This window comes from Pelecanus crispus, chromosome 2 (genome assembly GCF_030463565.1).
Source record: "Pelecanus crispus isolate bPelCri1 chromosome 2, bPelCri1.pri, whole genome shotgun sequence".
Lineage (NCBI taxonomy): Eukaryota > Metazoa > Chordata > Aves > Pelecaniformes > Pelecanidae > Pelecanus > Pelecanus crispus.
The window spans coordinates 57,439,637-57,464,984 of NC_134644.1; the positions used below are offsets into that span (position 1 = coordinate 57,439,637).

At 39.7% G+C, this 25,348-nt stretch overlaps 1 protein-coding gene across 1 annotated transcript in view; it reads right to left on the reverse strand.

Annotated features, from left to right (window-relative positions):
* Positions 1–25,348, reverse strand: part of VPS41 (VPS41 subunit of HOPS complex) — a 111,065-nt gene that overhangs the window by 20,338 nt on the left and 65,379 nt on the right. Inside the window, exons 10-18 of the mRNA XM_075704791.1 lie at positions 19,740–19,837; positions 17,212–17,341; positions 15,369–15,484; positions 13,735–13,791; positions 11,345–11,406; positions 10,612–10,693; positions 6,311–6,403; positions 5,679–5,806; positions 4,626–4,770 (exon numbers count right to left, since the gene is read on the reverse strand). Coding sequence (XP_075560906.1) covers positions 4,626–4,770; positions 5,679–5,806; positions 6,311–6,403; positions 10,612–10,693; positions 11,345–11,406; positions 13,735–13,791; positions 15,369–15,484; positions 17,212–17,341; positions 19,740–19,837 — 911 coding nt within the window. The remainder of the gene's footprint in view (positions 1–4,625; positions 4,771–5,678; positions 5,807–6,310; positions 6,404–10,611; positions 10,694–11,344; positions 11,407–13,734; positions 13,792–15,368; positions 15,485–17,211; positions 17,342–19,739; positions 19,838–25,348) is intronic.

Consider the following 25,348-nt stretch of genomic DNA (forward strand, 5'->3'; position numbering starts at 1 on the left):
TTGTGTAACATCAGCATTCCCTGACAGCACAGGATTACAGGAGAACACATCATATATTCTTCCAGAATACTTCTCCTACGTTTCCACACTAATAGCAATCAATACTGTGCACTTATATTGCAGGTGAAGTATGCCCAGCAAATCATGGGTCACAGAAGGCCACTGTCAAATGATGTAGAAATACCATTTGTCCCACTGCAAAAGGGAACTGCAGGGTGATGGCCGTATAGGAAACACATGACTCAACTTGTCTTACAACTGGATTCCTCCAAACTATCTGCACACCGATACCGTAACACAAGCAGACAAGATCATGTAAGTAAAGTGGCCACTGGGATTCTAGTTCTGCTTCCTCTTAGAAGAGCAAACTTTGCTTCACATTCAAAAAATACAAACCCACGGATTCCTAATATGATTTACTCTCTTTAATAAAGAAGAATTATACTCTTTTTTCCCCCCTATGTAGTTTAGAATGGGCCTACCAAAGATTATCATCTTTGGTACAGATGGCTCCACATTTTAGCTCCAGTGCTTAACCAACCACTGCACTGAAAGAGCAGATCTACTTGGTTTCCCTGCAAGGATCACACCAAAACTCATTTGCTGAGGTTTTCTAGCCAGCTGGGAAGAAAGAAGATTGAATTCAGCACAAAGCACATAATTCCTATTTTTGGAATTTAGGTTAATAAATTTGCAAACTTTCAGAAGCAAAAAAAAAAAAAAAAAAAAAAAAATCATGAGCACAGGTACTATTTTCCTCAATCCTCCCAGTAATGGGGGGAGACTTTGGAAGAAACAGGTGAGCCCAGGATATCAATACCTGGCTCCAGGACTGGTGCCTATGCCAAAACTTTGGGTTTTTAAACCAGGGAAGAGCCTTCGAGAGACAAGGTATGCCGGGGCCTGACGGGATCCACCTGTCCCAATGGGGAAAATGGGTCTTTGGGCATAAGCTGGCAGGACTGATCGAGAGCGCTTTCAATTAGAATCAGTGGGGGAAAGGGATACCAACAGGATTGCAGTAGGTAAGCCAAGGGTTGGCATGGCATCGCCTGAGGGTGGCAATGCTAGTGAGAACATTTACACTACAACTGGGAGCATGGAGGGCTCAGGAGCATACCTGGAAGTGTTCAAAAAACAGGCAGACGTGGCACTCTGGGACATGGTTTAGTGGGCATGGTGGTGTTGGGTTGATGATTGGAAGGATGATCTTAGAGGCCCTTTCCAATCTTAATGATTCCTAGTTTTTACTTTCATTATAAGTGATCCAGCCACCAAGCCAGGAGGCGTGGGGTTGCTACTCTACCCTTAATTGGTTTAGTGGTGGACTTGGTAATGTTAGGTTAATGGTTGGACTGGATGATCTTAAAGGTCTTTTCCAATCTAAACGATTCTATGATTCTATGAAATGCTTGTACACAACGCATACAGTATGAGAAACAAACAGGATGAACTGGAAGTGTTGGTCAGCTCGCAGAGCTACAATATCATTGGTATTAGTGAGACTTGGTAGAATGAGTGGATTGGAGTGCTGGGATGGAGGGCTACAGGCTGTTCAGGAGCGATAGGCAGGGCAGGCCAGGTGGAGGTGTTACACTATACATAAGGGAGAGGTTTGATTGTACAGCCCTTACAGTTAGTGATGATGTGGTTGAGAGCCTCTGGGTGAGGATTAGGGGGATAGAAAACAAAGGTGATGTTGTAGTAGTGGATGTCTACTACCAATCGCCCAGCCAGAATGTAAGCACTGATAAGTTATTCTATAGGCAATTAGGAGAAATTTCTGGATCGGTAGCCCTTGTCCTTATGGGAGATTTCAACTTCCCAGACATGAACTGGGAATATCATACTGCTGTGACAAGCAGGTCTTGGAAATTCCTGAAGTCTGTAGGAGATAATTTCTTGTCACAGGTACTCAGTGAGCCAATTAGGAAAGATGCCCCCTCCTAGACTTGCTCTTTGTGAAGAGAGAAGGACTCATGGGAGATGTGATGGTAGGTGGCTTATAAGGCCACAGCGATCACGAAATGGTCGAGTTTAAAATTTTCAGTGCAATAAGAAAAAAGGACAGCAGAGTTGCTACTCTGGACTTCAGGAGAGCAAACTTTAAGCTATTCTGGGAGTTATTTCGCAGAGTACCCTGGGAATCTGCTTTTGAGGGCTTAGGAGTCCATGAGTGCTGGACAGTCTTTAAGAACCACCTTCTAGAAGCACAGGAGCCCACGATTCCACTGTGTCCTAAAGTCAAGCAAGTGCAGAAGACCACCTTGGCTGAACAGGGAACTCCTTGTGGAGCTCAAGAGGAAAAAGAAATTGTATGATCTCTGGAAGCAAGGTCAGACTTTGCAGGAAGAGTACAGAGCTGTGGTTCGTATATGCAGAGAGGAGACATGAAAGACCAGCTCAATTAGGGTTGAAACAAGAAGGACTTTTTAAAGTATGTTAATAGCAAGAGGAGGTCTAAAGAAAATATTGGACTGATACTTGTTGAAGACGGTCATCTGACTAATAGGGATGAAGAAAAAGCAGAGGCATTCAATGTGTTTTTTGCCTCAAGTCTTTAATAATACTGACAGACCTTGGGCTGCCCGGTCCCCTGAGTCAGAGGGCCACAACCGCAGGAATAGTGACTTTTCATTTATGGACGCTGAACCTGTAAGGCACCAGTTGTATCAGCTGCATGTTCATAACTCCATGGGGCCTGATGTGATTCATCCCAGAGTACCGAAGGAGGTAGCAGATGTTATGGCAGGACCCCTCTTATTCATCTACCAAAGGTCTTGGGAGTCTGGGGAGGTCCCTGCTGACTGGAAGCTAAGCCAACGTTCCAATTTATAAGAAGGGCATGAAGGAAGACCCAGGAGACTATAGACCTGCTAGTCTAACCCCACGACCAGGAAAAATTATGGAGAAGGTCATACTGGGTGCTACTGAAAGGCATTTAAAGGACAAGGCAATCATCAGGCACAGTCAATATGGGTTCATAAAGGGAAAGTCCTGATTAACTAATTTAATATCCTTCTACGATAAGGTCACCCACTTAGTGGGTGAAGGGAAGGCAATGGATGTAGTTTTTCTGGATTTTAGTAAGGCTTTTGATCCTGTCCCTCACAGCATCCTCCCAGACAAGTTGTCTAGCTGTGGGTGGCAAGGTTCACGGTGTGCTGGGTGAAGACCTGGCTGAATGGCAGAGCTCAAAGGGTTGTTGTGAACAGGGCTACATCTGGCTGGCAACCGGTCACGAGCAGTGCTTCTCAGGGCTCAATTCTAGAGCCAGTTCTGTTCAATATTTTTATCAACGATCTGGATGGAGGAGCTGAATGCACAGTTACTAAGTTTGCTGCTGATACTGAACTGGGAGGTGCTGTTGGCTCTCTCAAGGGACAAGAGGCCTTGCAGAGGGATCTGCATAGATTGGAGCATTGGGCTTTGATTAATGGAATGAAATTTACCAAGACCAATGCCGGAATCTGTGCCTAGGACAGAGTAATGCCGGGCACAAGTATAAATTGGAAGAGGAGTGGCTGGAGAGCAGCCCTGAGGAAAGGGGTCTGGGGGTGCTGGTCGACAGCAGGCTCAACAGGAGCCAGCAGTGTGCCCTGGCAGCCAAGAGGGCAAATGGCATCCTGGGGTGCATCAAACACAGCATAACCAGCAAGTCAAAAGAGGTGATTATCCTGCTGTATTTAATGCTGGTGCAGCCACACCTTGAGTCTAGTGTGCAGTTCTGGGCCCCACCATTTTAAAAGGATGTTAAGGTCCTTGAACGCATCCCAAGGAAGGCACCAAAGGTGGTGAAGGGGCTGGAAGGCATGTCCTCTGAGGAGCGGCTGAGGACACAGGGTTTGTCTAGGTTGGAGAGAAGGAGGCTGAGGGGCGACCTTACTGCTCTCCCCGGCTTCCTGAGGAGGGGACGTGGAGAGGGAGGTGCTGATCTCTGCTCCCTGGTACCCAGTGCCAGGATGCGTGGAAATGGCTCAAAGCTGCGTCCCTCAGGGGAGGTTCAGACTTGACATGAGGAAACATTTCTTTACCAAGAGGGTGGTCAAACCCTGGAAGAGGCTTCCTGGAGAGGTGGTTGATGCCGCAAGCCTGTCAGTATTTAAGAGGCATTTGGATAATGCCCTTAATGCCATGCTTGAACTTCTGGTCAGCCCTGAAGCGCCGAGGCAGTTGGACTAGATGATCGTTGCAGGTCCCTTCCAAGTGAAATAGTCTATTCTATTCTATTAATTGACTGCAGTGAAAGAAAAATGGCAAGTACATTTAACATATGCCTCACAACAAATTCACTGCCTCCTTTCTTTGGCTTATTAATAGCATTATTTGATTAGAAATGCAGAAAGAATATCATGGTGAAAGTCTACTTGAGAATCACAACAATGATGTCTGATCTGGCACTCTTCTCACTATGAGTGATACTCAAATGGGAATACAAACAGAAAAAAATCATCCTTTGGCCAATTATTTTGCAGTCTAGGCAAACACCTTCTTTCTGACCTCAGAATGTATCCAGACACAGCAAACACACTCTCTGCCCCAACACTATCTTTAGCTCATTTATTTTGAATCTGTTAAAATATCTCTAGAGGAAAATGAATATAAAATCATTAAGATCACCATACCTCTGAATCAAAATCCATGAGCAGAACAATTTTGTCTCTGATGGAACTGAAAAGATTGTGCTTGTGGATCAACTGGAAGACGTCCTTATGCCTCAGAGTTAGGTAAATTTCTAGGGCTTTGCCATAGCGCTGGTCATAAGTATATCTGATAAAAAACAATGTTATAATACATGTGATCTTTACATATCTAAGTGTAGGAACATTACCTATGAGGGAAAATATACTCTAGGATGTAAAGCCTATTGGATGCTACTTGATTTGATGAATATCTAAATAGTTGCTGTGATTCACTTTTGTTGAAAGGAAATAAAACACTGGGCAACATTAATTTCAACTCTATTTATATCAGCCACCTCATCTGTGTTCTGATTGTGGTTCTCTGCGTTTTCATTTTCCCATTTTCACAGCACAGGGGAAGCCACAAAAAAACACTAGCTTTTCCATATTTTTGGAAACTAATTGGAACTCTCTTCAGAGCTAAAAAACATTGTTCTCTTAAAAATTTGGGACAGACTGTAACACAGTAATAGACAGTAGCTCTGCTTTCTTCAAAGCAGCAGTATGAAAAGAACTTAACATAGGAATCAGGCTGAGAAAACCAAAGAGCTTCAGCCCTGTACGATATAGCATAGTTTTGGCACATTTTCCAGTCGCGTATTTCCAGCCACACAGTAAACCTAAATATACTACTTTTGAAATAGTGGGGGAAAACACCATTTTATTTTCCTGTGGGTAATTCTGAAACGCACACTTCACAAAAGAGGCCTCCTCTGACAGGATAAAGAGGAATGCTAGCTATTTGCTTTGGAAAGAGGAGTAGCAAATCCAATCTTACACTAAACTCTTTGCTTTCATACTCATCATACACTCTGTAAGGAAGGGAAAAGAATTGCTAAGCTGTGCAATCAGCAGAGTGGAGAGCAGAGAAAGCCGATACTCTGTAGACTGCCGCAAAGCAGATATTTCTGTTAAGAGAGTTAGGCAAATATTTATAAACTATAGTATACTATTTCAAGCTTATGTTTTGTAACAGGAGTTTAAAATTGTACTCACAATTCTGCAAGTGTTTGTAGCAAAGTCCTGTTCTGTGGATCTTTCTTCAGGTGATCCACTACAGCTTGAACTATGATTGTGTTGTTGTAGAGATCTCCAGGCCACTCTTTTATTAGGGTTGCAAACCCCTAAAAGTATAAGAGATTGTAACAGAAATAGAAAGGACTGCCTAAGGAACATTTCAAAACATCAAAGCTTCAGCTAAGCCTCTGAGATGATACCTGCTGTGCTTCACCTCTAAGCCACTTTTACGTGCCCACAGATGTGTACAGTGCAGAACACAGGTTTTCCTTCTTAGGGCAATGTTATTAAGATTCATGAAGCTGGGTCTCTTTCAGGTGCTGTATGCTTTGTGCAGCACCTCAACCACTTCTGCTACATTAAACAAACTAAAAATAATAGTATTTATAATAAGTAACCAATCTCACAGTATTTGCATACTCTGAAGGAACATTCTACCTATTCTTTTAAAATCTAAACCAAAATTCATCTTTTTAATCTTTTCATTATTGTTAAATTTTCCATTGAAAATCTGCTTGAATACAACAGAGAATTTGCTATCAGAATCCCACATTGCTGAGGGTGGTTTGCTGGCAACAGCTATTACATGTGGACGCGTCAGGCTGCAGTACCTCATAGTCACTCTCCAAAAATTCATGCAGGACCATCTCATAGATGAGAGGTTTCAAAACTGGATCCCGTCTGGGCAAGTAACGACTAATTGCCTATAGGAATAAAGAAAAGAAAGCATCAGAAGGGGGATGACATGTAATATCCTGGTACACTGATAATAGAAAAAAGAATTGTTGTGAAACAAAAAAAGCTACGTGCAAAACATGGCTCTTGGTAAACACTGGAAGCACTGTATATTCATATTTGTAACAAGTATCCTAAAGTTATTTACTTTAGGATTGCACACATTGGAATTGTATTACCTGTCTGAAAGATTTTTCATTAGAAAGATAGTGATAAGATACTAGTTAGAATGGGAGTATCAGCCATTGCACTTAGAGAAGTCTGAATATTTACTGCTAGCAATCTAGAAAATAAAACCCACAAAAGACCCCTCAGAAGAAAATTTTCAAAATCCATTTTGTCCAGTCTTGGTCTTGTATCTTGTAAAAATGTGTAAGCATTCATTAGCTGAAAAATGTGTACTTTTGATTTAGGACTTACGGTGAGGTCACTACATTTTATGAAGAGTTCTGTTTCGCCAGCTATTTTTACATACCCAAATGAAAATTAATCTGAGACTATCTCTCTCCACAGAAAGGGTGAAGGTGTGTGATCTGTTGCTCTATAAGAGGTGTTAAGGAACTGAATTCTGGCAGGCAGGAGACGAGAACCTGCCAGAATACATCAGCTCATACCCTGGAATTTCAGCACAGCATCTTATTAGCACTATTATTCCATGCAACTAGAGGCCAAGGTTATTACTGCCTGCCAAAATAAACCGACCGCTGCCAGCTGTGTGGGGACTTTGGGGTTTGTAGATGAAGGCTCAACACTGATGAAATTCCTCCAAACACTCAGAGATGTTGCCTGTTGCCCACTAATGGCACATGGTGCAGTAGCATTTTGTTGTTGAAGTTGCATGAACAAAGCAGGAGAAATAACATCTCACTACATCTTTTTTTTTTTTTTTTACAGTTGTGCAGACAGCAATGACTATTCAGAACAAATTATTCTAGTATTTAAATCAAAACAATTGCCAAAGTTACATATTTCATTAAAGTCTTCCATCTGTAGGTGAAAAAGGAGGTAAAAATAAGACCAATTAAAAAAGCATTGTTAATGACTGTGCAAAAATTTAGAGTTCATTGCTCACAGGAGACCTCTTCTCTCCCCACACTGTTTGAGCTTGGCCAATCTTTGAAACATAGCACACTGCCAACATCAGCTCCCACCGTCTGTCACAGAATTTAATAGCTAACTCAGGGCACGGTCTTGCCAGCTGCCCTGGGGAATCATATTCCTCCTCAAAAAAGCCTGTTCTGACGATAAAGCAAGCTGGACATCAGCTGGACACTCAAAGACAGAGGACACTCTCCAACGCCGTTTTCATACCCACATTCTGCATTCCTGCCACCTCCTAAATGAACAGCCTTGCTCGACAGGCTTTGCTGCAAGTCTTGGCTGCAGTTCGGCCTCACAGCGAGCTGTGGAGTGGGGCCGCTGCCTCGTCGTGTGGGGGCCAGGCTGCCTCAGGAAGGAAATCTCTCCTGCCCCAAGTCCCACTGCTTTGAAGGAAAAGCACAACCACCTCCTGCAGTTTGGCCCCCATGCCCAGCAGAAGCATCCAAGTTATTTTTAAGCCTAGGCACAAAGGTGAACTAAGACCTGTCCTGGAGGTTGCAAACTTTTCCTATTTTATTTTTAAGCCGTAGTTAAGGAGTGTGGTCAGATGAAAAGCTCCAGAATCAGGATGCCTTTGTATCAATTCCTGATCCACATGGTGAAAGTCACTTTAAATAAAAAGAGGATACTATACACAGAAATATTTTCTTCCTTTGTTTCTTCTTAAGACCTGCTTTCAGACTTTTGATCAACAGGTATAAAGGTGGGGTATACACAAGAAAGTCCACATAAAAGTTGACACAAGATAGCCTAAAACATCTCACCAATAAGCCCAAAACACAATTATCTATTCCTCAGAGGATACCTACGAGATGAAAGAGGCTGTCTGGATAATGCTGCTCTATGCTCTACCCACCACAGCCAGGTGAAGTCTTTCATGTGTCGTCTAGCCAACATTTGGTCATTAAAGTACTGCTGCTGCTAGCTGATCATCCTGTACCCCTGCTGAAAGTCACTGGTGTTGCAGCAGAGTCAACAGAATGGAGCATAACCCTCATGCCACAATGGCCAGCACTCGCACAGTTTGGCATCTTCCTCCAAATCCACCTTCCTCAGCTGTTTGAACTGAGATATTGGATTTTACACTGAAGTAACTCGAGCACAAGCATGTAACCCCATCAAGCCACTGCTGCTGGAGGAAGAGAGGAGCAGATCATTGAAAAGCTCTAAAATCTTGAAACTGCCATAACAAGGTTTGCTAGAGGACATTCACTGAAGACAGAAGAGACATCAATATACCAAAATGCAGTCTCTGGTAGCCAAACAAGACCTCAGAGTCTACAGAACAGACCTCAGAGTGTACAGAACACTCAAAAACCCCCTAAACCCACAAGCAAACAAACAACAGATACATCCCACAGGCTTTACATTGAGGTATCGCTAATTAGTCCCTCTGCAGGAAGGGAAGTTTAAACCTTTAGTTTTACTGCCACCTTAGTTATTGTCAAATCACGTTATATTAGGAACGTCAGATTTCAGGCAACCACTTATATGCAATACAAATTCTTTAAGAAACTTCCCTTTCGAAATACACTTTGTGTCCAAATCTTAAATAGAGTCTCCTCATCAGGGCTTAAAGCCATTACATTCCAGTTACACTATCGTGTTTAATACCTGCTGGTTGGATAAATAGGTAAAAATTCCAAATAGCATACAAGTGACCCCAACCATTTCAAGAACCACTTCATTTAGATCTGACTTAACTTAGTTCACCCTTTACGATATTCAGGTATCTTTAGGAACTTGGGAAAAGTTATATGCAATCAAAATAGTAAAATAAGAAAGGAATCTTCTAGAACTGCAGCTTGAAGCTGAATAATGTAACGGACTGCCTCTTATGTTTTTCTAAGTCAGCTTTCAAGGGGCTGAAAACAACCAACTGTTTAGAAAGGCAGTAATTTAGCAGAGATGTTTTTGCAGCAAACCTGCAAATATTTTTATATTTTACAGTCTGCTGGATGACATAAGTGGAGACAAGAAAAACATCCATTCCAGACACTTGCATCCAAAAACACAAAATAAACCCAAAAGGACTAAGAAGCAGTGTATCAAAATTTCACCTGTACCTGCACTCAGGTCCTTTATTGGACTGAAATAAAGAGACAGAAACATGAGATTTCATCTTCTAAGGTGGCAAGGAGTGCACTGAAACACTAAGAACTCATACAAAAGGCAAGGCTGTTCTTGCACTGGTGTGGCTCTAAAACAAAAGCCAGACATTTCTGAAAACCGTAATGCTGAAGCACTTTCACTCTTTGAACAGAATTAAACAGCTCAAAACCAGCAAGGGACTGCATGCTGTGAGATCTTAATAATATGTCCTTTTTGGCTCATTGAGTTTGAATAGGAAGACATAAAATTCAGAAATAAATGTACATGCGTTACCAAAGGGAGTGTGCATAATGTTTTCTACTGGTTTGGCAGTGATAGCACTATAGCCTCATGTCCTGGGCAATTTATTAACTGAGAATCTCACATTAAACCTGTACCGTTATGGTAGCTGGCTTGCAACCAGGGAAAACACAAGACAGGGCAGACTGCTCTTCTTTCTTGCCACCATTTCTAGCACACAGCATAGGTTTACCCTGTTGCTTTGTAATTTAACTATTCTTTGACACTTAAAGCTGTGGCTTTATTGCAAGGGACTTGGAATCTTCAGGAAAGGCTGGCACCCACAGAGGCTGTTTTCTGTAAGAGTTGGGGTAGGATTTTTCAGGACATACTGGAAGGGAGTGAAAAGTACATGGGAAAGACATATTTAACTGTGAACATATTTGAAAGTAAAGGCCTTGGGGGTGGGTCTTTTACTACCTGTGGGCTGTCAACAAGTTAAAAATAGGTAGCCGAGTAGCTGGATATGCTGTACCTCCAACCTTGTTTTGAGGCTTGTTAACATATACACATCAATCTGAACAACACATGTACAACTAGAGATCTGGGGCAGGAATTCTGAGGGCAGTGTTATATCCTGCCACCACACTAGTGCCATTAAATGTGATCCTTTAGATAGCTGGTCAAAATATGCAGGAAAAATAGCATGCCAATTACTTGAATTCAGAGATACAAATTAACTTACCTTAAGCTGACCTATTTCTTTAAACTTGTAAACTTCAAATTCCCAGAGTTCTGTGTTTTTGCCAAGAATTTTCTGGCACTTTCTGGAAGAAAGGTGAAAGGGGAGAAAACAAAAGTAGGTACACGGAATAACAGAAATGTGACAGCATTATTGCAAGGATTTCTTTCTCCTTTCTTCTCACCAAGACACTTTCAAAGATCACTTATTTTGGCAACCATTGCTTCAAGCAGAGTATGCCAGGTACTCCTCCTTTTAGATCTTAGAATTTCTTTTCATCCAAGAGGACTTGACTGCTTACTATGCTTACACATACTTATACATGAAAACACAAATCTTAGGTAGTTTCTGATCCCTATTTTAGATACCCAAATTTGACATTTTTGTTTACACCCACTTAACCACAAATTATTTTCTGATGGTCTTACATATAGTGACACACTAATAAACTTATCAACATCCAAAGAAAACCTCAATTTTGAAAATCTAGTGTGACTGAAAAAAATCAAGGCTTACTTTCAAAAATATGTATTTCTCAATTCTAATTAAACTTTTGGGTCACTCCAGGCAAGAAAATATAGGATGCAGTAACACATCTGTATGTTTTGCATCTTCAGAAACTCCAGAACACACAGAAAAATCAACATCACAAAATACTTCAGAATCAGTAATTTGCTTTCACTTTTTCCTCACACAGATACACTTCAGCCAGCAAAGAAAATCTTTAATATGTTACCGAGCAGCCAGGTCATACTCTCCTTTCTCTACTAGGTGATTTATATAGGCTAAGCCAATGTCCTAGAGGAAATAAAAATAAGGAATTAGTTATAAAAGTTTGGAAGTCAAACACTTGACTGCCACAATAGCCATCATTTCAGCCATATGCACCGTTGTTAGGTCAAGCACCAGGCCCTAAGTGGATACCCCCAATTCTCCTTTAGATGTAGGGCCCACAGACCGGTCAACGCAAAATACTTGCCTAGACCACTCAGAGGTTCAAATTAAGATGCTCTTTTAAATAATTCTCATAATGACATTGACACTGGGAGGACTCTGCCACCTCTACGCATTAAGGATTGTTCAAAACACATAGCTGATCAGTCAGTGCCTGCATTAGTTATCTCAAAACTAAAACCACCAGTCATTGTATGAGACACATTGTATGAGATTCTTTGCCAACACAAAGTTTGCAGAAGAGAAAAACGTTGCTTGAGAATATAAATCCTAGTGCTGCTCCACAAGGTAAAGTAATTACCAAGAATTTAGCAAGATTATTACATAGTATTACAGACTAAATTCCCCTCTCAAGCATTTATCACACAGGTCAGCAGTAAAATTATTTTAGTAGGCATTTAATATATTAAAATTTTGGTGAAACAATCATGCCCTCTGCTGTAATCCCAATGCTGGTGTCAAGGTCAATGCAGCCTAGTGTACCCACTGCATAACTTAAGAAGCATATCACTAAAAGCACACTGTTTCCAGCAAAAAAAGAGGGTTGTACAATGGGGGGAAAAAAAAAAAAAAAGTCCTTGTTTCTTGCAAAAAAACCCATTTGAGTCTTCTGAGGTACAACATAATTTTTTTGATCAAAATCAAGGACAGTACCGAGTAGAGCAGAATATAAACTGAGGTACCTAACAACTTCAATTGTTCAATCTACTACAAAGTTAAAAAAAAAAAATTCATGCACATACACCAGATTTTAGGATTTCATTCCACTATAGGAACCACCTTTGTACTTTCAACTTCACTGTTCTCAAGAATGAAGATTTGTGGCAGTCTCTTTCTCCTGTAGGCCAGCTCCCCAGTGAGCAGAGAAGACAGTATAAGGAAAGGAGCCGTACACCCGTGGCTGTTTAGGACCCTTGCATTCTGCTCAAGAGGTGCAGAGGGGCAGTGATTATTACTGCAACCTAAAAAATCCCCAAGACCACCAGACTTGTCAGGTGGTGTGAGTGTGGTATCATTGGTCTGATTGCTGCCAGGCAGTGAGAGCATGAGTTGTTTTAAATCCCTGTACCACTACTGCTTCACTTAGAGCTTGACGTCAACATTTTTTCCCTCAACACATTCCATGGGCTTTGCATTAGAGACCAAACACTCAACAGCTCTGTGTGTATATACCCACAATGAATTTCATCCTAGCAGAGCACATTTTTGCAAACCAAGAGAGAAAAGCTCCCCCCGCTTCCCCTGCCCACTTGTATCTCCAGGACCTCCTTTAAGAATTCTTTACAACTTTTGCAAGCATCACAGAGCAGCCAAATCATACAAACTCTGTGATAGGTGATGGCATGCCATTAGGTCTTGATTCAACTTCTGGACTACACAAGAAGAAAAGAATTTTTAAGACATATACAGTGTGCATATTATAGCAGTACTCTGGCTAAAAATTAAACACATCTTCTAACACTTTGTACTTAAATACAAACTTCCATTTAAAGAAGCAGCAGTATTAGTGAAATACCAATGTGTTCACACTGAGGTCAGTTTAAACAAACAAAAAAAGAGCTAAAATTTGTGATGCTTTTGTGGCTATTACATTATCTCTGCCTTTCGTCTTAAACATTGATGCCCTTTGCTGCTCTGTGAAGGGACTATAAACATGGGAAATAACTATACAGGAGAAAAGGAGCTTAACTATGTAAAATAATGAGAATTGCAAAGCAACATGAAAGAGCTAGATGTGAAACTGCAACTGAATTTCAATAGCTTTTAAAAGGTCTTCCAATCGCACCTTTTAAACTCCTGCCAAAACCCTGTCACATGTACAAGGTAAAAGTTAGAGCAATGTGTCACCCCACCCCCCTCCCCAAACATCTAATAGTGTAATACTGTGTGTTACTTGAAACAGCAGCAAATTTAATACAAAAGTAAAAGCAAAAAACCCACCCCATCAGCAATCAGAGAAGCACAATTCTCTTCTTTTTAATGTCAATAGCACCTTCAGATCCTTTCGTGTTTCACACACTAACATTCCTGTTCTGCAGCCAAAACCAGCAAATTGAATGCTAGCTGGAGTATGCCTAACAGCATTGTCTGGTGCCATACAAATACTGGAATGTATCTGTAGCACCTCACAGTGTCAGACATTTTGTTTTTAAAATAAGTTTTGAGACTTACCAAAATCTTGTGCTTTTTTATGGTTTTCTGACTTATCTCAGCCGCCATCAAAGCTTCCTATATTCAAAAAGTAGAAAACTGAGATACTAGCCAAATACACAAACTTTCAATACAGAAAGCTCTAGAACTGCATAAATCAACTATTTTTCAGAGCAGGGTGTTTGAAGCACTAGAATTTTTAATGCCATGGTTGGATGAACAGCTTTGAATTCATACTCAAACAAAAGCAGTCAACCAAAGAGAAAACTACTTTTGTTTCCATCTGGGTTCACTCCACATTACTGTATTAGGATCAAATCGCAAGATTACAACGAAACAGACAATGCAATCGCATTGGATCATTTTCAAATGAGAACGCTTCACTACCAAAACCTGCGAAAAAAATCATCAGGAAAGGGGGTGGGGGAAGGCTACCTTTCACTTCCCCAGCCCAAAAGTCTTATCCAGTCAGACTGATTTATATTTAAGTGTCATTTGCCATTCTTCTACTTCTTTCAACTGTACAGAAACAAAGCTGGCACTTTTACAAACAAAATTAAACCTTTCGCATACATCGTAACACACAAGCTATCTACTACCTTGAATGGCTTTCACAAAAGCACACGCACAGCTGTCACTTGCAAATTACTGAAGTCTTCAGGGACCAAATGCTGTGATTTACATAAACTGCAAAACTGCACTCATCATATGAGTTTGCTATTCAGATGCAAAAGCATTCACAAGGATTTAAACAAATCTGCATGAAGAATATCATGATTGCATTAACAAAAAGAGTAAGTGCTGAATGGTTTTCCCACATTTTTTTTTTCTTATAACGGGCATCCAACAAATAACAAGTAAATAGAATTTGCAAATTACTTCATGCATCGTAACAAGTGTTCTAGGTCATTAACTGCAGGACATCAGAATCCAGAACATGGGGTGCATGTTGATATTGTCTGTAAGAATTTATTATTATTGTTTTAGGTGATTAGATAATACATGCTTAAACACACCAATATTAATGCAACCAAATACTGAGCTGCTTTTTTCCAAGGGAGCTACATACCTTTGTTTTTTAGTATTGGCTCTGCGTTTTTGTAACACTACTTTCAGCACCAATACCTACAGTTCGAGCCCATATTGTTTCTTCTAAAAGCCTCAACACTGACAGTAAGTAACGTGGAACAATGCACAGTATCCTAACACAACCTTTTTGTTCTATAGTGGAAGCAATATAGAATGGGAAAAATCTAGTATTGCCCACCAAGTCCACTTCCCTTTCCTCTTTAGTTGGGATAGATCTAGAAAAATATCCATGTAGCTTATTAGTTAACTGTTCTGCTGCTTTAAAACCAAAACCCAGCTTTAATGATTTTCAGTGACAGCTAATACATTTCTGATGCTGACAGCAGTATTCAGAGCATCTAATTCAGCTACCTCACCTGGGTGAAATTCGGGTGAGTTGTTTCAGTAGGAAGACTAACCCTCAAGGGATATGGAAAGATGTATAGTCAACTCCTACCCTTTACAAGCATTTAGTCAATGACTGTAGGAACAGAAACTATCCAATCCAAATTACCTAGTAAAGTTCATCATCCCACCCCAATTTCCAAACCAGGAAAGCCTGAAGGAAAAAATGTTGTAAAAATTACTTCGTATTTCTTCTTTTCAAGAAGCCAGTCAATGTGGTCATCTTGGTCCCGCTCTTTAGCCACAACCACATCTCTTGGGCTGATGATATAAAAAAGTGATTCACCTTCCGAATACTCTGTAAATGCATACACAGTTTTATTATTATTATATTTTCCTTAAGTAAAGCCCTGCTTTTAGTACACCCTTGAGGGGAATTTAAAAAGAGGAGATGCAAGCAAGACAGCAAGGCTACTCCTGCAGAACATGCTTGTTTGGGAAGCTGTATTCTCCAATAAATTAAAACTGGTTTAAATGGCAAAATAGCTTTCAAAAAAAAATGACTACAGCTTATTGCAAATTCTGATTCATCCACTATGTGTAAACTTTATGATGGTTTAGAACACATTATTATACTTTTAGAGGACTATTACACTCCATAGCCTGCAATAAACTTATCCTCCCCATCAAGGTCAAGGCCATCAAAGGCATAAATGATAGATGCCATAACCCCTGGGGACACAGCACATCATTACAGCAATGCATTTGCAATGCTATAAGTTAAGGTTATATGTATAATGCATTTGCTTATACCATAAGCCTTTATTTTTGAGCAAGCTCAAAGTAAAAATGTACTTAAAGGTAAAATCAAACACAGAAGATGACTGTTCAGAATAGTTATTGTTTCCACAGAACCCATGAAGAAACACCATCAATATTTTGTAGGTACAGGAAAGAAAACCATCCCCCATCCTTTATCTGTGTCTATACATGCATACAAATACACTCCTGAACTGATAAGCAAATCACAAAATAATGCTTGCTTTAAAGCCACCCAAAAATTTAGACTTGTCAGATTAACTGGAATATTCATTAAGCATAAAAGTACAACTGTGGGTATCAATGTTCTGCTTAGGGACAGGTATAAAGAAATCCCAATTCTATTGATAGCAGCAGAGATGTTTTGGAGATCAGGAGGAGATATACTATATTTCTAGTGGCTTAAGGGCATTGATGTACACAAAGAGGCCTGCCAAGCCTATGATTTGAAGCATGCTGCCAGACAAGATGCTTAAAAATCAGATTCATGGATTTTAAAAGCCAGAAGGAGTATTTCTGTATAACACAGGCTATATAATCTTCACCAAGGAATTCTGCATCACCTTTACCATGCATCTTTCTGAACTACCACACATATATCAGAAACGCATCCCATCTCATTTAAAAGACTGGTATATATTGTGCCAGGGCTTAACCTCCCTGCCTGTTACATAATTAAACCTATCTTCTATGCTGAACTTACCAAACTCCAGTTTCTATTCATTACATTTTACCATTCTGGGGTCTGTTATACACCGACAGCTTTGTCAGTACAGGGAAGCTAAATATCAGTGTGCCCCTTTTAAGTTGATCCAGGTGCATCTTACCATTGAAATGACGTTTATTTCATCTTTGTCTCTAAAGCAGCTTTTCCAGACACTGTATCACTCATTTCACTATTCCTGAAGCCCTTTATGTCCAAAGAGACACAAGAGCTCCTACAGATTGTATGTTGAATACATCTCCATCAAAGATACTGCCTTCCATGATACTGGACATTACATGAGATCTATATTTCTGCCTTCCCCAGTATGTCTGCCTTAATGATGGCATTACAAATCCTGATGTTTAAATATGCACGCTTGTTTTCTTTCATGTGACTGGTTCTTGTGGATTTCCACTTTACACTTCAGTGTCATAAGCAGTTACAGTTAGTTATTCAAGGAGATGACATAAAAATGAAAAAGGAGGCCGAGTCTTCTCAAATCAAGGTTTTTTTTAACCAAGTTATGAAAATAAAACAAAACAGTATGAAAGAACACCTACCTAAATGATAATCTCTACATTCATTTTCCTGAAATCCTCGTACTGTTAGTGCATCAGAAGAGATCTCTTCACAGGACTCGGGTAGGGGTTGTACAATATCCAGTCTAGGCCTTGCACAACATTCCACCTCCTAGGAAAACACAAACCTCTTAGTTGCATCCTACACGATTTACCTTAGCAATGCCAACTGATGGTCATCTACAAACAAGGCTGAAATTCAACAGCTGCAAACGTTCCCAAAGGTCCAGTACTTTGCCCTGGGTACTCAGTTGCGAACCATACAAGTTGCAAAGTTGTGCTCCACAAAGTAGCAAAGTAGCTGTAATTGCATCTGAAACACAAAGGAAAGTTATTCCTACTCATGGCTTGCTTCCCTGGCCAGATCAGTGCAGAGAAGGAGGTTTAGACAAGACACAGGTCTAACCCTTCCCCTGAGTTTGCTCACTATTTTTCTGCTCTTGGTCCCAGAAGTTTTCAGGGTTATCATAGATGATCATCAACCATTGCATTCAACAAGCAACCGAACAATTTAAGACACATTCTCAGCTGGGCTCAGGCCCCAAAGGACAGAGCTCTACGAATGAATGATATTCTGGCACAAAGATGAACTTGGGGTATTTTTAGCTGGTGTTTAAGTTTGCACTTTTAAGCGTCCAGCAGCAGCAGGGAAAAAATTAATCTGAGAATAATCTAAAAACCTTGCTGTGCTGATGATCTTAGAGTAACGTGAACTTTCAAGTGCAATGTAGGTGATTCTGGTAAAACGACATCATGGATTTTCATCTTCTATCCAAGGGAAACCGCTGTCTTCAACTAGCTGTATTTCTAATTGAGTCAAGGTCCAAGACAATCCCTTATTTTCTACTTCTGGCTGTGAATTATAACAAAATACAGAATGAAAGAGCGAGGAGACATATAAAGTGGATTTACACAGCTGTAGCCTACCCTTTTGGCAGCAGCACCACTTGGGTCTTTTCTCACTTTAACTGTTCCAGTGCAAGGGGGAGGGGTGAGGGGGTGGAGGCAGGAAATCAAAGCAAGCCATGAGTTCAATTCTGATCCAATTTGTAACAAGCAGGAAGCTGTCATCTGAAAGCTGTGAAATCAAGCGTAGGAAGAACAGTGTTCCTCACAACCCAACAGCATTTGTAGTGAGCATCACTTCTGCTGCAAGCTCAGGCAGCTTGGGCTCCATGGAGCCAAGACACTAACAGAGGGCTTCCCACCACAGGAGGGCACAGACATGTGTCAGGGACAAGAGTACTTTTGTCTCCTTGCTAGGGTTACCCAGAGGACTGAGAAGTTATCCAAGTCCAGCATTCAGAGTTTGTTTAAAAGGATAATTAAAAGCAAATACATGAAAAAAAAATCTCTTTCCTATGTTCTATTACCATTATACCACCTGAAATTCTCAGTTAGAATGACTTTAACCTTTATCAGTCACTACCTCTCCTTTATACTCGCTCCTTTCCCATGCTACTTCTTCATTAACAGCGGCTTCCCAATTTCCTTGCTCCCTAGCATTTCAACCCACCTTTTCTTCCCCCTTCCTTATCCCATTTGTTTGCCTCCTTTTCTTTCACCAACTCTCTCACACTAGAGGACTACTGTACTGGCTCTCTAGGGAAACACTGCTGTGACATTATTTTTCTCCTTAATATAAATAAAGAAATAATAATCTGACATCCTGCAGCAGAGCTAGGAGCTAACCCTATTGATTTCAGCAGGCTTGAGCATTTGTTTGAACCTACAGCATTTCATTGCCTAGCAACTTGTGCACCCAGTTGCTTAGGGTTACTATGGTGATGGTTGTCTAATGCAGACATACTATCAAAGAGATGATCAAGAGCATCTGCCATTCTCACACCGCAACTTCAAGGATTTCCTCCACTGCCTCGCCTTTTATTTGGCAATACGAAATAAATGTCGGAGACAGACACGGCACTCGCCTGTGTGCAGTAAAAACGGCTGACATGAATTCTAATTTCTACCTATGTGTAGACACATATCTGGCTATACACAACTAAAGGTCTTGGAAGCAAGGGAGACAATGATGCCACTTGTTTGCAATGATGCATTCAACCCCCACCACAGTGACTCCTATTGCTTGAGTTGATCAACTTCACTACTCTCATTTCTTCTAAGATGCAGTGTCAGCAAGCCCCTCTTACAGCTAAAAAAGGTTCTTTATTTCATCTGGTGTAGAAATAGCACAAAGAGAGAGAGAAAAAATGAGAGAAAAAGAGAGAGGGATTAAAATGATTTAAAAAGGAGAGAGAAAGACTATCTAGAGCCCTTCTCTACTTCCTGCAAGAAACAAAGGAACCCAGACAGGACTTCTGAAAGGTAAGTACACCAGTCTTCAACATCACCTCCACTGACCTTATTTTATAGGTCAGAGAAGTTTCTGTTCACTACCAGCGGACTGCAAATTCTTTCACAGATAATCAGATCTATGTGACTAATTTAAGCCTCAACTCACAGTGCAGTTTAGTGCTGTGAAGAAACTGTAACATAAAAACAATTACCGTTTTTTCTGAAATCTCCTTTACATATGAAAGTATAACAAGCTGGTCACAGAGAGGTGCAAGTCCACTGATATAGAATTCGGTGTCAAACTGGAAAACTGAAATACAGGAAAGACAACAGATTGTTAAATAAATGAATGTGAATGAACTACTCCCTAAGAAAAACACCCAACTGATTTTCAGTGGCAATCAACAGCATGCAGTAGCGCTTCAGAGAAATGAAGACTGAATACATATAACAAACGTACAGACTTCCCACCTGGATCAGCAAGATGAAAAATTACATTTAACAGATTAAATTCCATTAAAGCTTGCAAGAAGAAATGTTTGTGCTCCAGGACATGCTAGAGATGAAACATTTGAAATGAACGGACAGCCTGATTTTCAGTAATCACACTGAAAAAAAGGAAGCAAAAGCAAAACCAAACACAATAATATAGGCAATAAATAGAACATCTTCAATGGTTTGCATATTCGCAGCAAGTTCATGTGGCCATAAGAGAATCACACCTGCTACACCTATTGGTATTATATATGAAAACACAAAGATCATTATTTATTTATCATCACTTTAAACATCACAGGAAGATTTACAGATACCCTCATCACAAAGAAAACATACAGTTAAATAGTCCCTTTTCTTGTTCATAAAACTGAAAATGTAATTTCCTAAAAATCGAGACAGTTATGTGATGGCTATTTTGAGAAAGAGAAAGAAAAAGAGAGCTGAACTGTATTGACACAAATGCTCATTAAAGCAGACCTCTGCCACAGAAATAGCTATTTAGTTTTATTCTACTGGATTTACAGTGCAGGCATCCAAAATCTGGGAAGCCCTTCCTGTGGGCTCCTCTCTCAAGGGGCTCAAAACAGGAATCATCCAAGTGCTTATATTAGAAAAACTTACACCTATAAGCTTTTACAGAAACATCGGATGTATCATCATTTTCTCTTAAAACATGGTTTAAGGAGAACCTAAGCATAAGTGGAAACAAAGTTTCCTTGCTTACTGCTTAGCATGCTACATTACTAATATCCACTATTTACTAAAATAGTTACTAATTATTTTAGTAAAGCAAAGAGAAAACGCAGTATAATGACACCAAAAAAAAAAAAAGCTAATTTTCTTTAGCTAAGGTAATAAGGAGGAACAGAAGAAATAATCATCCTCCTGCTAAAGAAGAAAAAAATACTGTCAAGTACAGTACAGATTTGACACCTGTCTCTCAATGAATAAGCAAATACTGTTTTTCTCTTAATGACTGTTGACACTTCGACATCACTGGGGGACCAAAGCACGGCACAAGGGTAGAACACTCAATCTATTCTAGGAGAGAATAGGTTCACATTTGTAATCCTGTACATAATTATTTTGTTCTAGCCTGCAAGACTGATATTACTTCGACTGTGTCACATGTTGCTCTGAGTGATGATTTTAAACAAACCATGTCAGAAACATCTACATAATATATCTCATTTCCCAGTCCACAATTTAGTATTTGGCATTTTAAAAGAATATGGAAGGCAGGAGGAAAAACATGGAAATGGAAAAAAAAAAGACAAATCCTTAATGTTGGCTAGAAGGGGCAAGCAAAGAAACTTAAATTTCAGCTTTAAAAATTGTCAAGAGAAGGCTATCAAAGGCATATAAAATATTGTGGTTTGAATTTGGAGAGGAAAACAGCATGGTGAATGGTACCTTTATAAAGATTATGGGGACAGTTTTAAAAAAACATGTGTGTTTGACTTTCACTGGAACTTCAGTTCCTTTGCCAGTGAAAATGTTTGTAACGTCCACGTGATGGTGTATTTAGGGTCAAGCGGTAGTACTGTTCTGCGAGACAAAAATAAACAAATAAAAATCATCACTTCAAGTTTTGTTTTTAAGTAGAGTTTAGTTCCCTTGTTTCACTTCCAGCTTTCTCTCAGCTCATCCTCCTCAAGAGGCCTTGTTGAAACACAATGCTCTAGCTCTGCTGCTACAGCCTTGAACAAAGAATAGCTGGCATAGACAGTGCTTCTTGACCTGATAAAAACCTTTGATGCAGCTAATCAAAAAAGTTTTACTGAAAAAAATTATAGAAGTTACAGCTGCAGAGAACACTAATAGGTTAATTTGACTTACTCTCTGGACACTTTGTTGTGACAAAGGGGGGGGCAAAAAAAATCCAACATACAGGTATTGCAGAAATGCTGTTAATTTGAAAAGGATCCAAAACAATTAAAACAAACATAGTATTGAAGTAAATGGGAATGACCGAGGTATGGCCATGTGTCATATGTGTTTATGCCTGTCATAAGAGAAGATGGAAGATATGCTGACAGTGGATCTACTCTATGTTCAGCATCTATGTACAGCTGTCAAACAAATTACCAGGAAGCAAAACGAAGAAACCTGTAAATCTTTTTTGCCTGTTCATTAAACAAAACGTATGAAATATACCACACTACAGAAACAAACCAATATATGCTACATTATTTACCCAAACTTTCTCTGGAATTTAAAGATCCACAGACTGGACTGAAACTAAAAGGAGTCTATTTCGTTCAATCAGCTCTCAAAAAGCAGCTCCTGCTTTTCCACTGCAGATTTATAGAGTGAAATTCTGGTTACAGTCAGAGGTTTTGGCCATTGATTTCAATGGGGCCAAGGTTTCAACATTATCTTTTGGGAAAGTAAGCAGGAGGCTGAACTAGCATGCAGAGAATTAACATGAAACTTAATATGTAGAGAAAAAGAAAGATTTTTTTTGTTTTTTTAATTCCGTATGATATATGAAAGAAATGGAAAAGCCAACACACAAGCTAATTTTTAGATAGCCCACTAGTATATCAACAGGAGCAGAGCCACAAAGCACCATGAACTGGCCCAGCTTACCTAGAACTCTGGTGCACTGTTAGCTGCTGGAGTAATGCTGCTATGCATTCCCAAATTACCTTTTAACCAACTACTTCAGGCACATCTGCAAAATCTGCAGTCATTGTTGTAGGCCACAGTACAGCACACCCTTCAGTCTTTTCAAGATGGTACCTCTACCACCAGTGTTTTTACTGAGCTAGGTTATTTATGCAAAACAAAATAGTATACAAAATGGCATGTTTTAATTAGCTATGGTCATGGTCACGCAGTTGCATTTGATATAAAATATAAAAAGACTTCTTTGTTTTCTTCCATGGTATGTGCATTCAGTTCCAGCTAGAGGACCAGAAAAGGTCCCATATAAGTAGCGAGGTGGGTGTTGGTCCCTTCTCCCAAGTAGCTAGCAATAGGACAAGAGGAAATGGGCTCAAGCTGCGCCAGGGGAGGTTTAGATTGGATATTAGGAAAAATTTCTTCACGGAAAGAGTAATCAAGCATTGGAACAGGCTGCCTAGGTGGTGGAGTCACCATCCCTGGAAGTGTTCAAAAAACAGGCAGACGTGGCACTTTGGGACATGGTTTAGTGGGCATGGTGATGTTGGGTTGATGATTGGAAGGATGATCTTAGAGGCCCTTTCCAATCTTAATGATTCCTAGTTTTTACTTTCATTATAAATGATCCAGCCACCAAGCCAGGAGGCGTGGGGTTGCTACTCTACCCTTAATTGGTTTAGTGGTGGACTTGGTAATGTTAGGTTAATGGTTGGACTGGTTGATCTTAAAGGTCTTTTCCAACCTAAACGATTCTATGATTCTAAGTATCACTTAAGCTGTCTTAGATGAATAGAAGCAAATCACAAATCACAAAGCATAAACATATATATAGTATATTTTTATTGAAACGAAAGAATACTCTTACTCTTAGGTGTACTATCCAACATAATCCTTGAAGAAAATACAAAACTCTTTTTTTTTTTTTTTTAACATTCGTATTTTTCTCTGAAAATCTTCATATATGAACACCTGTCCTAGCATTTAAGTGCTAGGAAATCCTTACAAACGGTTTCTATCTCCCATAAGACTCTGCAACAGCCTTCATATAATCAAATTTCCAGGGCAGATCTACCTCTAACTAGAAGCCTGAGCAGAAAGCTCATCCCTAGAAACATTCAAGGTCAGGTTGGATGGGGCTCTGAGCAACCTGATCTAGTTAAAGATGTCCCTGCTCACTGCAGGGGGGTTGGGCTAGATGAGCTCTAAAGGTCCCTTCCAACCCAAAGCATTCTATGATGTGCCCAGTTAAAGAAATGTCAACTGCGACTCAAAAGGAACTGTAAATTTCTGAGGAGGAGCAGTGAAGTAACCCACATGAAGGTCCTTTATTTGGGCTTGAATATCCTTAGAACTGCCTGAAAATTTTCTAACCATACCACTATATGTGAAATCAAGCAACTATTTACCTAATCATGTACATATTTTGGCATTTTAATGGACCATCCTTTTTCTTGAATTTCAGAAGGAAGAGCAGTAGGGTAAGACTAACGATGGCAGGTCCTATACATCAATGATTAGCAAAAAACTCCTGCTTCCAGAATTCACACCCTCTACTATTTATTTGTAATAAAAATGGTTGAAAAGGTCATATTCAAATTTATTTTTGTTCGAATGTTGAAGGTTCAGAAAAGCTTTAGAGAAAGTTTAGCAACCATTAATCAATCATTCTATATATAACTTCGAATGCCACACGGCAAAGAGGATGAGCATTTTCATTACAGCAAAGCAGGGCAATGAAAACGATACTGTTAATTGAATATGATCACTGGAAAAAAAAACCAAAACCACCACCTAGGCTTAAAACGAAAACTCTGTAAAGCCTCTGTCACTGAAAGCTGTTGCCTTACTTCTTGCTACCAGCACAGAATGGAAATGAGCAAGAATTTTGCTACTAAAACAAAACAATTTCTCTCAATTACAGTATCATACTAATCAGAAACATCAGGAAAAAAGCCCACTACCTCATCATGCCAGTAATCATCCATCTGGTGAGGTCTACTCTTTCAATTAAATTAGAAAAATGTTTTGTCTACTGTAAGCAGCATTACAATTTGCTATTTTACCTGCAGACAGGTTGTGTGAAACAGAAATGCTACCGTGGTGCTGAAATCATCTTACCCCTATTCCACCTCACAAAGCAATAAAAATCATCTTTAGAAATATGGCATTGCCTGTACAACTCTCTAGCTACAGACAAATACAACCTTTAAGAAAATTCCGTGGAATCCTTGATGACAACTGTAAAGTCAGGAGCTTAAGTTTCAAAGCTTCAAAGTTGATTTTCTGAAAAACTTTTTCCCATTACACATTGAACTGAGAAAACTTTGTTAACCAACAGGGAAAATATTCAGGAGTCTGACAGTCTTGACTAATTTTATCAAGAAATTTATGAATGATCCATTTGGCTTGTGGCAAAACAAGATCAGCAGAAGTCTAAGTGCTATAGCTATATAAATTGGTTGGGTTTTTTCCTTCTTTTTTTTTTTGGTCAGTTTGCTTCTCAGAGTGTAGCAGACTTGCTCCAATGAAACACTTCCATAAATCAGCATATAAAATTGATGACATTTAGTCACAGTTAATTTCCCACTCAACACATTCATTAATTAAGCTTTAAATTCCATGTATATAAAGAGAAAAATGCTTGTATAGTAGATTCCAATATCTCACTTTACAAACCAAAAAAAAAAATATTCCC